The sequence below is a fragment of the Adiantum capillus-veneris genome, chromosome 22 (assembly GCF_014529385.1).
Source record: "Adiantum capillus-veneris isolate H3 chromosome 22, ASM1452938v2, whole genome shotgun sequence".
Taxonomy (NCBI): domain Eukaryota; kingdom Viridiplantae; phylum Streptophyta; class Polypodiopsida; order Polypodiales; family Pteridaceae; genus Adiantum; species Adiantum capillus-veneris.
The window spans coordinates 140,331,921-140,347,737 of NC_140952.1; the positions used below are offsets into that span (position 1 = coordinate 140,331,921).

General features: G+C 42.0%; 1 protein-coding gene across 1 annotated transcript; it reads right to left on the minus strand.

Moving 5' to 3' along the window:
• Positions 1–5,506: 5,506 nt before the first annotated feature.
• LOC147430326 (MFS-type transporter clz9-like) lies at positions 5,507–5,932 on the minus strand. Its single transcript, XM_086495122.1, has one exon. It carries the CDS (start codon positions 5,930–5,932, stop codon positions 5,507–5,509), a length of 426 nt encoding a protein of 141 aa, XP_086351248.1.
• Between the last annotated feature and the right edge of the window lie 9,885 nt (positions 5,933–15,817).

Consider the following 15,817-nt stretch of genomic DNA (forward strand, 5'->3'; position numbering starts at 1 on the left):
ATGGTAAGAGACTAGAGTCGATCTTTACCTGAAGTAATGCTTCTTTACTGCCGATAGTACCCAAGGGAGTATGGATTGTTAAAGTACGTATGAGCTGCCAGAACGTCGTAGGAAATTGCTGAGGCTGCCATGAATGGCCCTTCTCCAGAACGCAAACACTAAGGCTGGGGTCGGCTTGGGAGAGCCTGAAAGCAGCAACCGAGCCCCCATAGCCTGAGCCAATCACGATGGCATCATAGTGCAGACGTTGCGGGGGTTGTGATTTTCTTCTCTGTGTGTCATCGAAGCGTGATGCCTTCTCCATTCCAGAAGTGGGTGTTGGCGGCTGCCAGCCGGAGCAAGGAGCTGGAGGGCGAAGGAATGACAAAAAGTGAGGAGGGCTAGGAAGTTGAAAAGGACACTTTGGTGTATAGTATGCAGAGCACTGCAGTGGAGACGAAATATATAGAAGAGGCACTGAGAATCTGCGGTCAGCACGGTACAAGCTAAGTCAAAGGATCATGCTTGATTTAACATGTATTCTGAAATGAGCCGCAGCGTTCAAAAACGCTTCCTCGACTTTTCCTGCATCTGCACACAGTTTCCCCCTGAGCCTGGTCCGAATTTGAAGGCCTTGACTGCGCTTCTTCATTTTGTGCGCACTGCGCGATCATCCTTGAAGATTTAAATTTGTATAACATAAAACATGGAAAGTTGGAACCTTTGGATGAGTTGAAACTTGAGCTTGCGCGTCCTCGTCGGAGTCGTCAATAAATAATACTCAATATGCTAAAAAAGCACCGGTCATAGCAATAAAACTGGGAGTTGTAAACTCTCTTCTCTCTCTGTCTCTCTCTCTCTTTTCACAGAGGGTCTCTACACTGCTGGTTTCATAACACACACTTTCCATAAAAAATTCTTAAGGAGAGAATAGAGGAGAGGAAAAAGTTTGGAAAAGTATAAAAGTATAGGCATTTCTAGAGTTTAAATTAGACACTTAACTATCCCTACCTACTTATAGGCTACTTGAGAAAGCGCTATTCAATTTTTTTGGTGAGTTAATAAACTCACCGTACGAAAGCACCTTAAATCTCTCTTTTTAAGGTCTCTTGAGGACGGCTGACGTTAACTTCTTTTCACACACATAAACATTAATACATTGCACGTTTAAATTGCGAAAAAAAAAGCTAACACGAGTAACTAAAGTTTCTTACATCATAAACTAACGCTCAAAAGTAACAAAAGTAAAATTAAAAGTTTCAAACGTAGCTATACCATGATGGAGACCATTGATAAAATTCTTGCACCATAAATGAATACAAAAGCCTACAAATGCTCTAATTAAATACATGCGAGTCCTCGTTGGAGTCGTCAATAATACTCAATATGCTAAAAAAACACCAATCAAAGTGTGGTGAGTACAATCATACAATGTATCCAGTCTACGAATAAAAATGGGAGTTGTAAACTCTCTTCGACCAAATATCTCTCTCTCTCTCTCTCTCTCTCTCTCTCTCTCTCTCTCTCCGTGGGTCTCCACACGGTGGGTTTCATAGCACACACTCTCCATAAAAAGGTAGGAGAGGATGCGTTCCACAAACTTTTGCAAATATACAAAAGTTTGGAAAAGTATAAAAAGTATAGGCATTTCTAAAGTTTAAATTAAAAACTTAATTATCCCTACCTACTTATAGGCTGCGTGAGAAAGTGCTATTCAATTTTTTTGGTGAGTTAATAAACTCACCATGTGAAAGCACCTTCAGTCTCTATCTTTTTAAGGTCTCTTAACGACGTTAACTTCTTTTCACACACGTGTACACACAAAAACATTAATACATTGCACGTTCCAATTGCGAAAAAATAGCTAACACGAGTAACTAAAGTTTCTTACATCATAAAGTAAAGCTAAAAAGTAACAAAAGTAAAATTAAAAGTTTCAAACGTAGCTGTACCATGATGGAGACCATTGATAAAATTCTTCCACCATAAACGAATACAAAAGCCTACAAATGCTCTAATTAAATACATGCGGGTCCTCGTCAGAGTCGTCAATAATACTCAATATGCTAAAAAAACACCAGTCAAAGTGTGGTGAGTACAATCATACAATGTATCTAGTCTAGGAATAAAAATGGGAGTTGTAAACTCTCTTCGACCAAGAATCTATTTTTCTCTCTCTCTCTCTCTCTCTCTCTCTCTCTCTCTCTCTCTCTCAGAGGGTCTCCACATGGTGGGGTTTATAACACACACTCTCCATAAAAAGGTCTAAGGAGAGAATAAAGGAGGAGAGGATGCGTTCCACAAACTTTTGCAAACATGCGAAAGTTTGGAAAAGTATAAAAAGCATAGGCATTTCTAGAGTTTAAATTAGAAACTTAACTATCCCTACCTACTCATAGGCTGCATAAGAAAGCGCTATTCAATTTTTTTGGTGAGTTAATAAACTCACCGTGTGAAAGCTCCTTAAGTCTCTCTCTTTTTAATGTCTCTTGACGACGTTAACTTCTTTTCACACACATGTATACACATAAACATTAGAGCGCCTCTACACGGCACGTTTCAAAGCGCCCTGCAAATGAAGCAAAAGGTGCTCGACTGCTCAGCATAAAAAAAAGTGGCGCTTTCACCCGTTCTGCGTCTGCAGCAGTACATAGCACAATTGAGCGCATGCTTCGTCATTTTTGGGACTGGTTCATCGGTTGTTGCGGGTTGTTGTAGGTTTGCGACATGCGACTGCAGATTTCGAGGCTTAGTTTCACAAACTTTTGTTGTTTTAGCAATAGCTTGCCAAAAGGAACGCGGAGGCGACGGATCTGGGAAATTTTGCCAAACGCACCGTGTGAAAATGTTTCTCTGCAGGTTTGAAAAGGAAAGTGCCCCCTAAACACACCGTGTGGAGGGCCTCTTCATACATTGCAAGTTTAAATTGCGAGAAAAAAGCTAACACAAGTAGGGTACAGGAGCCAGTAGTGGGATGGGTAACTTGGGAGGGAATTTTATTCCATGAATTAGTTGAATTTTTGAGTGGGGAGGTACTGGCCAGCTCGGCAAGGTCTACTGGAGCATCTGGTAGTGGAATGATACCATTTGAAGTAGCTCAGTTCAAATTTTAAAAAGATATACTATTCTTTGTGTATCAAAAAGAGTATCCAATGAGAATACCTATCTACCCCAAAACCTGTCATCAACGGGTTTGCTGGTGAGGTACTGGGTCTCCAATGATGGGACGACCACTCGCCTAAAGTTAATGCTAAGCCAACCCATACAATGCCATGTGCAGTCCATCACGTGGACTCCCAAGCCTCCACCTTTAACTGCACCAGCATGGCAAGCGACCTCACATCAGCCTCAGCACTAGCATCATGTAGCCTCCACCCACAGTCGCGAGATGCTCTGCATGGGCGCATTCTCCCAACCCCTTTCTGCTCAATGGCTGAGCCAGTGCATCCGAACATCTTACTGCTAAAAATGCGATCACATCCTAATTATCAGATTAAACCACAAGACACTGCCCGCTTATTGCGTTCAATCTTGATAGTGCCCGCACTCTGTCTTTGTCTTCATAGCTCCTAAGGTCGCATTCAAGATCCTTGAGCAGGAGATTTGTATGGCCGGTGGATAGCAAAGGCCACGGCATTTCGAGAGGAGGGCAGCTCCACCTCCATATCCCTATGCAGCTATGCTTCTTGCGGAGCGGACAAACACTTCTGCTCCTTCTTGCCACCAATTCTTTGCCCTGCAATCATCCCCCGTCTGGCTCTGGATTGTGGCGATGCACTTGTCAGAGAACAAGCTACGGAGATAGGCATGATATCGTAGGAGGTCACGCACCTTGTTGCGGCAAGAGGGAGAACTCAGGATGAGCTGAACACCAGCGATGGAGATTTTGGCATCGAGGATGTTCTTGAAGAGAGGCCCGCAGCGAAGGGAGGATTTGGTGTATTACATGTACAGGTGCGAAATGCAAGGGTTTCTAAGTATGCAAACTTCTACCCTTGTTTACTGCCTGCTGATGAGTTTGTTTGGTGTGAATTTGGTAGTAGTTAGTAGTCAAAGATCAAGGTCTCCTGCGACATGTAGATATGCCATGGACATTGGTGAGCTTCCAAGCTCACTCAGTATTTATGATAGAGGCAAATAGAGGTGTCATCGTGATGCATATTGCATATTGGAAGGGTTGTCGATATTCTACGATAGTGCTTGTGTTGAACTTATATATCAATTGATAAAAACATAGGGTTAATTTTAGTGTATTTTGTATAATGTAATGGTTGCTTACCTTCTGTGTTAGGGGTTGTGTGGACCTTCTATGCTACTTATGAATAATGTACTTGATGGATTGTGTCGTTAACAGGCAGTAAAGCATAATTGAAATGCACGAAGACAAAAATCATGAGTGTCCAAAATAGATGAAAGTCTTGTGGATTAAGACATAAAAGGTAAGATTGGTGTAGCTTGGGGAACGCCGCCTAAATGATAGATATGAGGAAAGAAATGCTTGTCGAAATGGGGGAAGTACAAGGGACAAAACATGTACAAAACATGATAAATTGCTATGAATGGAAGTGACCCACAAAGCTAAACTATCAATCAAGAAGAGCTTGTCGCGTTCTTCATAACTTCTCCATCCGCTGCCTTTGTGCATAGGCATGATGGTGTATCTAGATGCAATGGCATGAGAATTAACTCTTGTGTAGAACCTTGCTTCCAAAGAATGGAGGGTAGATTGTTCTCAAAGAGTTGTTGTTGTGCCTCCCAATTCTTCCTTGAAGCCTTTGCTTGCTGCATATGAAGTTTCCATTGTCTAGCTGCCTCTTTCTTAGCTAGTATTTGTAACCGCATGTTTTCTTTATCCACCTTCTTCTCCTCTCTTGCCTTTGCTATTTCATCCTTTTTTGATTTTTTGGCTTTCATGCTCTCAATATACTGATTGGAAGTAAGAATCAAACTATTGGTATAATCTACAAAGGGCTCTCTATTTACTTGCCATGTAGAAACTTCCATCATTGGCACTCGTAGAATGTTGACAAGGCTGACAGGCTAAACTGAATCGCTTTGCTGGCTGATGTTGAGATTTGTGTTCTCATTTCCAAATATGTCTCATTGCATGTTGAGGGTAGAATTGCCAATCTGATTTGTGTTCTCGTGATTGTTGTTTCTCACAATGGGTTGCAAGAGAGATATGTTTGCTTCTCTTCTTTGCTGCCTGTAGCAGTGATTGGTTGTTGAAAGGGATGGAGGAAGAGAGTCACATGTTGGGTTAAAAGATGTTCCTTGTTGTTCAGGATTGTCAAAAAATTTGCATGTATCACCATCTTCTTCCATCAGCCGGGTGTATGTGACCCCATTGATTGTAGGTGTATTTTGAAGAAGTGTATCTTCGTTTAAGAGTTGCCTTGCCATCATGTTGAGTGTATGAATGGCTTCATCCTCTCCACTTGGTGGTAAAGGTGTGCTCGGTACCTATGACAAATAATCTTCTTCGGCTGCTCCATCCTCCATAACGCGGATATGATGTTGTTAAATTTTATTGCATCGGGTTAAATGGCCAAATTCCAGTTTCTTTGAAATCCACTTTAATATTGTCCTCTGTTAAAGCGGAGTGAATGGATTTTGTTGCAATTGTGGCCAGCTCTAACTTGCTTGCCTGCCTTGAAAGAGGCCGCAGATGCCAAGTGTCCCGCTCTTTGCGAAAGTGAGTCTTCAAGGATTTGAATACAGAGACATTCAAAGGTTGAAGCTTGTGTGATGTGTGTGCTGGTAGGGTAATAATATCTATACTTGAGTCAGGAGCCTTTTCAACAACCTCGAGGGACACATGACTACCATGGCCATCCAAAATTAGAAGATGCCGATTTTCCTTACCAACAAGCTCTGTGATAGCTTTGTCAAAGTGCTCGATCCATGCTTGAAACAACTCACTCGTCATCCATGCCTTCTTTTGCATTGCCATTGGTGCTCCCTTTCACAATTTTGAATGTAGTTTCCCAAAAATTCGGCTACCTTTGAATATGTAATATGATGGAATAGCATGCCCAGCGGTGTTCACACAACATAAAACCATCATCCACTCACATGAATCACATGTAACATTATACACAAATTTAGTCCCCTTTCTTGTTAGAATCTTCATACCTTTGTCTCTTGATCCTTGGAATCCGGTTTCATCTGCATTCCATATGTTAGAAGGTGGATACTTGTGCTTCTGATATGATGAGCGAAGGTTGTCATGCAAAGACTTTACAATGTCGGGTCGAAAGAAGGTTGCCCTTGACTGATCCAACCTCTCTCTAGCACGGAAAACTAGGCTTGGATGCCACTTTTGAAAGCCGGCCCACCAACTTTTTCTAGGGATTCCATTGGAAAAGAGTGTATACCTTGTTTGACAAATTTTTGCCACTTTCAATTTAACATCCAACACTGGGACGCCATGACCTAAATCGCACTTCGCAAATATCCAATGTAGTAAAGCAGTCTCCTCTTCCTCCGTCAAAATTGTTTGTAGTCCTTTTCTCTTCTTGAGAGTTCTTCCTTCTTCCCAATTTGCAAATGCCGTTTTGCTTATATATCCCAAATTGCATGGAGCACTTGACTAAGGAGAGTCCATTCTCCCATGCTTGAAGGGCTTCAGCCATGTCTTCTTTTGTCCACGTATGCTAAAAGCAAGATTTTGTTGTTGGTGGTGGAAACTCTTCAGAAGTGTTGTGATCTGGAGGGTCCATAACAATTGATGAAGTCCTAGGTTTAGGGAATGTTGGTTTGGCTACCACTTCAAGTGGAGGACTTCTAGTTGTAGACTTGCTGGTTCACTTCATTTTGTTGATGGGATGAGATGTTGTCTTCGTGCATATACCTTGTGGAGTGGACCTTTATGGCTTGTCTGTTGCACCTCTATTAGCTTGTGCTCTACCTCTTCTCTTTGCCATGTTGTTCCTAAAATGAAAAATCCATTAAATGTATGGTATTTGTAGCAAACGGTCACAGAATATGCTAATACATTGATAGAAAGTGGTGTAGCAAGTGAGTTGATGCAAAGCACTCTTGTGATTGAAGATTTTAGTCCTTGTAGATTTTGAGGAGATGGGAATAGTCTTTGATTGAAAACTTCTTCTTAGGTGCAGGTTGAATGGACTTCTCGAGACTAGGCAATCGTTTTTGTAATAATGTGGAAGTTTGGGGAGTGAATATGGAAGGAGCTTTGGGATTTATGAAGGGAGCTTTCTTTCTGGGTATTTTGCAAGTGAAAACAGGTAGGACGTGTGTCATAATAATCAATATCTAAATCTCCTAACTGATTTTCTCATGTTAAACTGATCATTTGATATGGGGAAGTGCCAGGGGAGAAAAATCTAGAATATTGGTTAAGTTAGCAGACCGGCCACAGTAGGGATCCAAAGGAAGGAAATTAGGGATCCAAAGGGGGGCCCATCTACAAAAGATCTATGTGCACAAATGGGCTTAAAATACCCTAAGGTTTAGCCCATTAAGACTTTCAAAATGCTAAGACTCCAAAATTCAAAGATTGTGTCCAAAGGTCAAACATTAGGGGAATTGGATGCTTTGTGTGTGTCCCAAAAAGTATTTGTCAATCCCTACATAGGAGGGGGAGAGCCTTGCAAGTAGGGTATGAGAGGGAAACTCACACACACACACACACACACACACACACACACACACACACACACACACAAGCTCCCTTTACACAAAGTGAATGAGGGACACATGTCAGCTCCCTAGCCCAGATGCCCACAAGGTGTATTCAAATCCTATTGGATGGCCTTGGAGGTGGACCAATGAGAATTAGGCTAGAGTAAATCTAGTTTAATTAATTTAAAAACACTTAATAAAAGAACCAATGCGAATTAAGCTCTCTAGAAGACTATTGGACAGTCTCCCAAGGGGTCCAATGAGCATTCAACAGCCCAATGGCTTGCCTGATTCCTATTGGCCAGGAGGCAAAGGGGTCCAATGAGAGTTTAGTTGCATTTATCAATTACCTAAAGCTCTCACAAAAGGGGAAAGGGGGACACATGTCAGAAGGCTATCACTTATGCTGCTTAATTACCATTGTCTAAGCCTGGGGAGGTCCAATAGGATGCTAGTAGCAAGAGCAAATAGCAAGAGAGGTCGAGCAAGAGAGAGAGGGGACTGATTTTTGCAAGGCATTATCACACACACACTCACACAATCTCATGTGTGAAGCAAAGAAGACTCTCTCTCCTTCTCAAGCTTTAATGGAAAGCTTACCACCTACTCCAAGCTTGTGAGAAGGAAGGCCTACACCAACAACTCTTGGCTTTGTGATGCAAATCCAACCAAGAGCCAAGCTTCAATGCATGCTCATCTCCTCTACCATGCTAATTACTAAGCTAAGCTAAGCTAATATGAGTGATTATGTGAGGAGATGTACATCTTTCTCGTAAGAATACTCCTTCTTCCTCTCAATCTACTCTCATACCCCACTAGCTCTCACCATATTCGAAGGTGTGTGAGGTCTTGGGTATGAGACCGTGAGGGAATTGATGTTGTGTTTGATAAGTGTTTTTCTTAGTGCATGAAGTTTCCATCTTCATTGCACTAGCTAGTATTGAAGGAACACAAAGAATTGTATTGTAAAATGTCTCTCTTGATGGGAGAAACCATAATACAAAGCCTTTTGGAGGGGGGACCAGCTTCATGAAAATCCGATCCTAAACTGTCATCAATTGCTTATTTCTCTCTCTTTTGAAGTATTGTTCATGCTATCTAACTAGGTATTATGCTTTTTGTTGCTCTCTCCACCCAAGCACTCTTGTTAATCTCATTAGGAATCTATTCTAATGAAATGCTCACTATGTTCATGCTATTTTCTGCTACACACAAGTTATTAGGCCATTAAATGTTACATTGGTATCAGAGCACAAGGTTTCTCTTTTCTTGCTCAAGAAGGGAGGTCCTCAAGCTAGCTATAAATGGTTGGTACTATTAATTGCATGTGAGTAAGTACAATGGGGATTTTTCAGCCTTGCAGTGCGCCTACCTCTGTGCAATTATCAGGGCATCATCATCGAGAGCTACGGTCTTAATAGAGGAGTCCTATGGGGCTTGCCTACAGCTTAACCACTATTGAGCTATTAGAAGCTTGACAGGAGCCGGTGTTATTTTGGTGTTGAACGACCCTCTCTTATATTCCTTGCAGTTAATGGTATTCGAGCCACGGGTATAGTAGGTTGAGTGCTTTTTCTAAAGGAGTAAAGAGGAGTAGCAACTAGGGCTTGAAGTGCCAAAGTATACCTAAAATGTTTACATCTAGCAGTTGTTAGAATGGCTGACAATAGTAAAGAGAGTGAAACTAATGTTGATAACTTTGATTTTTCCAATGAGCAAGCTACTAATGATGCCCCGATGACTACATTTACGTAATTGTATATACTTAAATTACACTTAATTGTGGAGAGAACATAATTGTATATATGTAAATTATAGAGATGTACGTATAGATTTGTTATGCATGTTGTAGGCACTAAGTACGGGAGAATAGCACGGCCCAAAGGTTATACGCTTTCTCTTGGGTATGGTCCTTTTTTAATCGTGGAGTTGTGGTCGTTGATCCACTCATGCATGGATTACTGCAACGAACTTTTGGTTTTACCATGGTTGAGACTATGATGATATCTAAAGAGGTGTTACTTGACCTTTGGGACTAGGTCTAGTAGTATGTATATGTATCTATGTGCTTGTGTGCACATATATTTAAGTACATATATATGGGAGAGAAAGATAAATCTCATATTTCTCTTTGTAATATAGATTTTAGACGAGAGACTACCTGGTGGGGAGCAACCATCTGGTTCTTCTTTTGGTTGATTCACATCCAGGTGGGCTCCCTCTCGGGATGGACATTGCCTCCAGTGGACCCGAGTCTTGAAGCAGTGAGACCAAGAAAATAAATTAAGATTATTTGTGGCTAGTTTTTTGTGACCATAAGTGTTATAGGTTTCTCTTTGTTATTTGTAGGCATGGTCATCCTCCCAGGGGATTCACTCTTTATACAAAACAAGACGCCACCTGCGAGCGGACAACTTTGATAAAACCTCTAAATACGACTCATATTAGGGGACCCCCCTTTTTACACTTATACGACAATCAATGCAGAAAACTACCATACCCCTATCTTAGATATAAAATTTAGGTCTCACATGATCTAACTGAGTAAAACTATTCAAGGAGCGTGTAGCATAATGACTGGCAACGTACTAAGAAACCACTTGTGTTGATAACTAGATGTACCCTCAATGTGTCTTAGTTTGACTTTCAAACTATGTGCCCGTTCAGCCTGTACTCTAGCTACTCGTCCAATTTTGACCCATCTACATGACTCAAAGAACATGGTTATAAAGTTGTGCTAGGTTCTCCATGTACATACAAACTCTTTATAGCTTTCATCCCTCAACAAATAAACTAAACAAACTATTGATACAAAGAAGTGTTAGACTCTTTTGTAAAGCCATGATTTTGAAACACAAAAACTTCCTTTTATTTTCTTCTTTTCTCACTTCTCCCCTCGCCTCCCTCCCCCTCACCCCATAAATATGATACCCCCTCCCTTATTTTTAATCTTGGGAGATAAATTATTGGGGGCCTTCCCCTAACTTATATGCTTATGTAACTTGTAAAAAAACCCCCCTCCCTTTCACTTATGTGATGCGGTAAGTTTTCCATGGTGAATCCCCCGGGACCATCCTACACCTACTCTACTCAGGTTCCTCAATCGGTGGCAGATCCAGACCTACAACAGACGATCTCTTACCAGATCAATACCTCCATTCAACAGATGCATTGTTTGGTAGGTACACTCCACAGCAACTTGTGAGCTACGATCTTTCTCTACGGTCCACGCCATGGGGGACTCCTTACATCAAGAGCCTCGCACCGACGACATCTCAGTTTACAATCCCTTCTTACCTTCCTACTCCACATCGTAGGGTCCCACTCTCATGGCATCGTAGGGTCCCATGCCAGTCCACCCCACTCTTGCTTCGTCAGAGCACCGTCGATGCACTTCTTCTAGCGGTGCGCGTCGAGGCTCGTCTCAAGGCAATAAGTGTCGAGAGAGACGGAGCGGTGAGTGATCTTGTGGCTTCGCTTGTTCTGGTAATGGGGGGAGACGGAGTCCCCTATTTCAAAGCGTGTTGTCCTAGACGTAGAGGATGAGGAAACTGATGCATACATGTAAGAAACGCATGGATGCTACTATAGGATAAAGTATGGTGGGGAGGTGGACTTTGGTACAACACAAGACCTGGCATTTTGATGCCATCTTATACATTCAACGTATAAGAATTGTTTTGTAAAGTTTAGAAACCAATTGTCCGATCATGCACGTTACATTGAGGTCATGTTGCATGCTAGATTTTCAAATGTCCCCGATCAACATTTTCACAACAATGGTTGTGGGGCTATATAAATACATTTTTGAAAAACAAACAATTCAATGGACGGTGTGCAGTGGCCAACCAAGTGAGAGATCCAGACAGGAGTGAGGCGAAACAGGAATGGCAGATGCAAAACAGGGAATGCATGCAATGAGTGAGAAGTGCAATGAGGAGCAATCAAGGAATGACTCATCCTAAGAACAAAAATTGGGCCAACCAAACTCCCACGTACTATGGCTCGAGAGGCAAAGAAACATGGAAGGACAAATATGTAAGATTGATTAAATTACAAATTAATTCAATGATTATAAAGATTTTAGTTGATGATTATTTTTTGTTATTGCTAACTTAGGAAAATATCACTCTTAGTCGACCAACTAGAGAGATGGTGAAGTTTCGAGAGCGGCATACAGAATTTGAAAGTTGGCGATGGTTTTTGGAGAACAACCACATCTCTCACGAGCAATTTGACGCAGCAGTGGGATCACTACAAGCGGTAAGTTTAAACAAATAATATTTGTATCAATTGTTTGGAGCTGTTGATATTTGTTTAATTTGGTTTGGGTTTATGTAGAGTCAAAGCGATCAAATATATGTGCATGTGGACGACGATGAAGAGGAAGAGTATTAGATACAAAATTATTTGTCTAAACTCTCATAAGTCCCAATGTGGCACAATGTAAAAAGCAACTATTTTATTTTTATTTGTATTTTTTTTACATAGTTGATCTTCTGCACATTAAATTGTCAAGGTAAAGTATATTCAATTTCAATTCTTTGTTTTATATATACACTCTTTCAAAAAACAATTGATGTTTCATATGTTTTGTACATGTCAAAAATAAAGGTGCTCATTTGGATACGCGATAATAGTCGCGGGTATATTCTTGCACTATTATCACGTGTAATACTATTCAATCAATATCGCGTATTTTGCCGCTGTTATTGCTGCACACATGTTATTTTATCTTTCTATTTTTCTTTGTTTTTCCACACAATGCTAGCAGTTCTGTGATTTTCCTCTTATATTGTAAGCACTCTTTCTTCTCCCATCATCATGAGTCCTAATCAATTTTGGCAATTCATATTCCAAGCCACACAAGACCAAAGGGAAATCATGGTAGGTGCACTCTCACTAAACGTGGAACCTTCAGACACCATAACAATGACTCCGCCAGAGTAAGCAAAGTCCACCATCATGGTAATTTAGTGATCGTAGCCATCGATATTGTGCTAGCAGTGGGAGGGGGGGGTGGATGTTGTGGAGGGTATGATGCCATCACTCCTCCATATCAAAGGCCAACAATTGATTGTATGCCATTGACCCCTCAAAGTTGTGGGAACATTAATCCACATCATACATCCATGTCATCACTCAGTCACCACACATGTGGTCAGATGCCAAATGGCACACACCCCGATGAATCACATGAACCTTGTAACCATGTAACAACCTCCCATCATGTGTATATAACTGCACCCTTGGTCATCAATGAATACACGCTTATTGCTTATCATCTTCTTGCATGCCTCATGCTTAACAGCATTCTCTCTCTCTCTCTCTCTCTCTCTCTCTCTCTCTCTCTCTCTCTCTCTCTCTCTCTCTCTCTCTCTCTCTTTCTCTCTCTCTCTCTCTCTCTCTCTCTCTCTCTCTCTCTCTCTCTCTCTCTCTCTCTCTCTCTCTCTCTCTCTCTCTCTCTCTCTCTCTCTCGGTGAGATCTCTCCTTCTCCTCTTCTCCACATGGTATCATTGCAGTAGACGACCCTGCCTGCCCTATGCTGAGCCCAGACATGCTTCCCATGTTGCTTACTGCGCATCCATTAATGCTATGGGCAAAGAACCTCCTGCTGGTTCTCCTAGATGCCATACAGCAAGCTCTCCAAGACCTCTATGGATCCTATGTTGTGGGCAGGTGACCCACCTCAAGGCGGAAGTCCCCAAGGCTGTTGTACCTCCATCAGCCTCTTCTCTTAAGGCGCAGACCCCTCCTGCAGGCACCGCTACTCGCCCTACCTCCTGCAAACATGCAGATGTTGATGTTGCTTGTGATGACCACGTCATGATAACTACCTTTCTTTGGAATCTTGTTGTTGAAGATGGTGATGGTCATGCAATTGTTCTTTCAGCGTTCCCTATGAACCCGACTTCTCTAAACCAAACAATGGTTGAAGCCACCCGACCTAATGCAACTGTTCCTTCCCTGCATGGTGCAGTCGAAGGTGCCACAACACCTCGGTATGTAGACCCTGCAGCCGGTCCTATTGCTGCCAACACTACTGCAGCTAACAAGACTTCCACGCCTGCAGACGACGAACCTGGTGCAGTCGAAGATAATCACGCTGTTGAACCATCTATTGTAAACACTTTTGAAATACTTGCTATCGACGTAGGCGCATGTTGTACTGCCACCTGTGCAACTGTGGCAGTCGCCACCCCTGTAGAAGGAGTTGCACGCTCCTCCTCATGCCAAGATAATGCAGATGCGTCGATATCTGCGTGGAAAGGCTTTATTTGCGACGCAGATATGGATGCATATAGCGACGCAGATATCGACGACCATAACAGAAAAAAAATTTCTTGGGCAGAGGACAGGTAGCCTGACCTGTGCCAAGTGAAAAGATGGACACAGCCACCACAACCAGACTTCCTGCCCTCTGCCCAAGAAAGCGAGCAGCACCAAAATCAATCGTGCTCCCGCAGAAATTTTGGCAGAGTTCCCTTCGTTTTTACATAAACTTTTCAAAAAAAAAAATCATGTATATGCCTCCTACATGCTATCCATGTAGGATCTCACATGAGATTTAAGGCCAATGACCATAACGAACCATAACCATAACTTAAAAGCATAACCATAACGAACCATAACCATAACTTAAAACCATAACCGACCAATATAACACAACTTTGATCATAACCAGAAACAAAATTAACAATAACCATAAGCATAACCAGAAAGTTAAACATAACCATAAACAAAACCTGAACCATAACTATGTCTATACAAGAATAGGAGAAATAACCATGTCTATACAATGACAATGACAATAACAATAACCGTGAGGGTCAGGAAAACAATAACTATCTGAACAATAATCATAACCATATATATATGTCTATACAAAAGGAGACACAGAAGCGTTTCTGTGTCTCACAAAGCATATATATGAAATCCGGTCCACTGATGACTAGGCGTCACAACCTGCACATAGAACAACTCACAAAATTAGTATTGATATTACTTCACATATACTTACTTAATTAAATCAACTCACACATATTGACGTCTCACCTCAAGCGATCAGCGAGACTGTAAGGCCGCCCAGTCTCTGAGCTCTCCTAAAGCATCAAGATCATTCAATACTTCATAGATACCTCTGCGATATCCATCTGACTCCTCCTGACGTGTCGGGGCTCGATGCATCGCAAGATTCTGCGTTTATACAAAAATCAGAGTAAGAAGAATACATGATTCATCGCGTTTTAAAAAACGCCATAGTTAAGATTGGATTAGAAACTCACAAACTCATAGCGAAAGGTGTCGAAGCCTCCGCTGCCAAGATGAGATGTCCCCCTGGTCATCTGTCGTATCTGCGCGGCCTCACGCTGCTGTCTGAACCGCGTGGCCGTTGTCCGCTCATCCTCCTTGATCTACAACCACGTCTCGTGTGGGATGCCTGAAGGCTTCGGCGAGCCGGTCCTGAAAGCCTTCTGAGCTGCATCTCGTCGATGTTTCACGGTGTCCCGTGCAACACCCTTGATCCACCTCCTCGGAACAACGTTAGAACCCGGAGCAGGCTGGTACTCTCTCGGGATGGTCTCCACTATGTAAGTGACTTTTTCCTTTTCATGCTGATCCCAAGACGTCAGAATGCTGGTCGAAAACTATAGCTCTGCGAGCTGGCGAATCCGCTGTCTCATCTCAGTCCCAACTCTATCCATGTCAACAAAACCATCTGGCTGTACAATATAGAGCTTGGAGGCACTAGGATCGTGTGCCCCCCAAGGTGTCTGAGGTGTGCCAAAAGGTGTGTCGAGAGGTGTGCCTGGGTAGGACGGGGGTCGTGAGCGAGGAGGGGAAAAATAGCGACAAATTCATAGGGACGTATATATCGATGCAGATATCGACGTTGTGCGTCGATATATACGTTGATGACAGCTTATTTTGTTGTAGTGTATGGTTATGGTTGTGCAAGGTTATGGTTATGGTTTTGGTTCAGGTGATGGTGATGGTTATGGTTTTGCTATGATGGTATAGCAATCGTATGATGGTTATGGTTATGGTATAACAAGCAAGTTATGGTAATGGTAATGGTTATGGTATGGCACACAGGTTATGTTTATGGTTTTACAGTTTTCGACTCATATTTTAATCATGTTAACAAGTTATGTTATTCTTACAATTTTGCTAATTGCCATACACTCA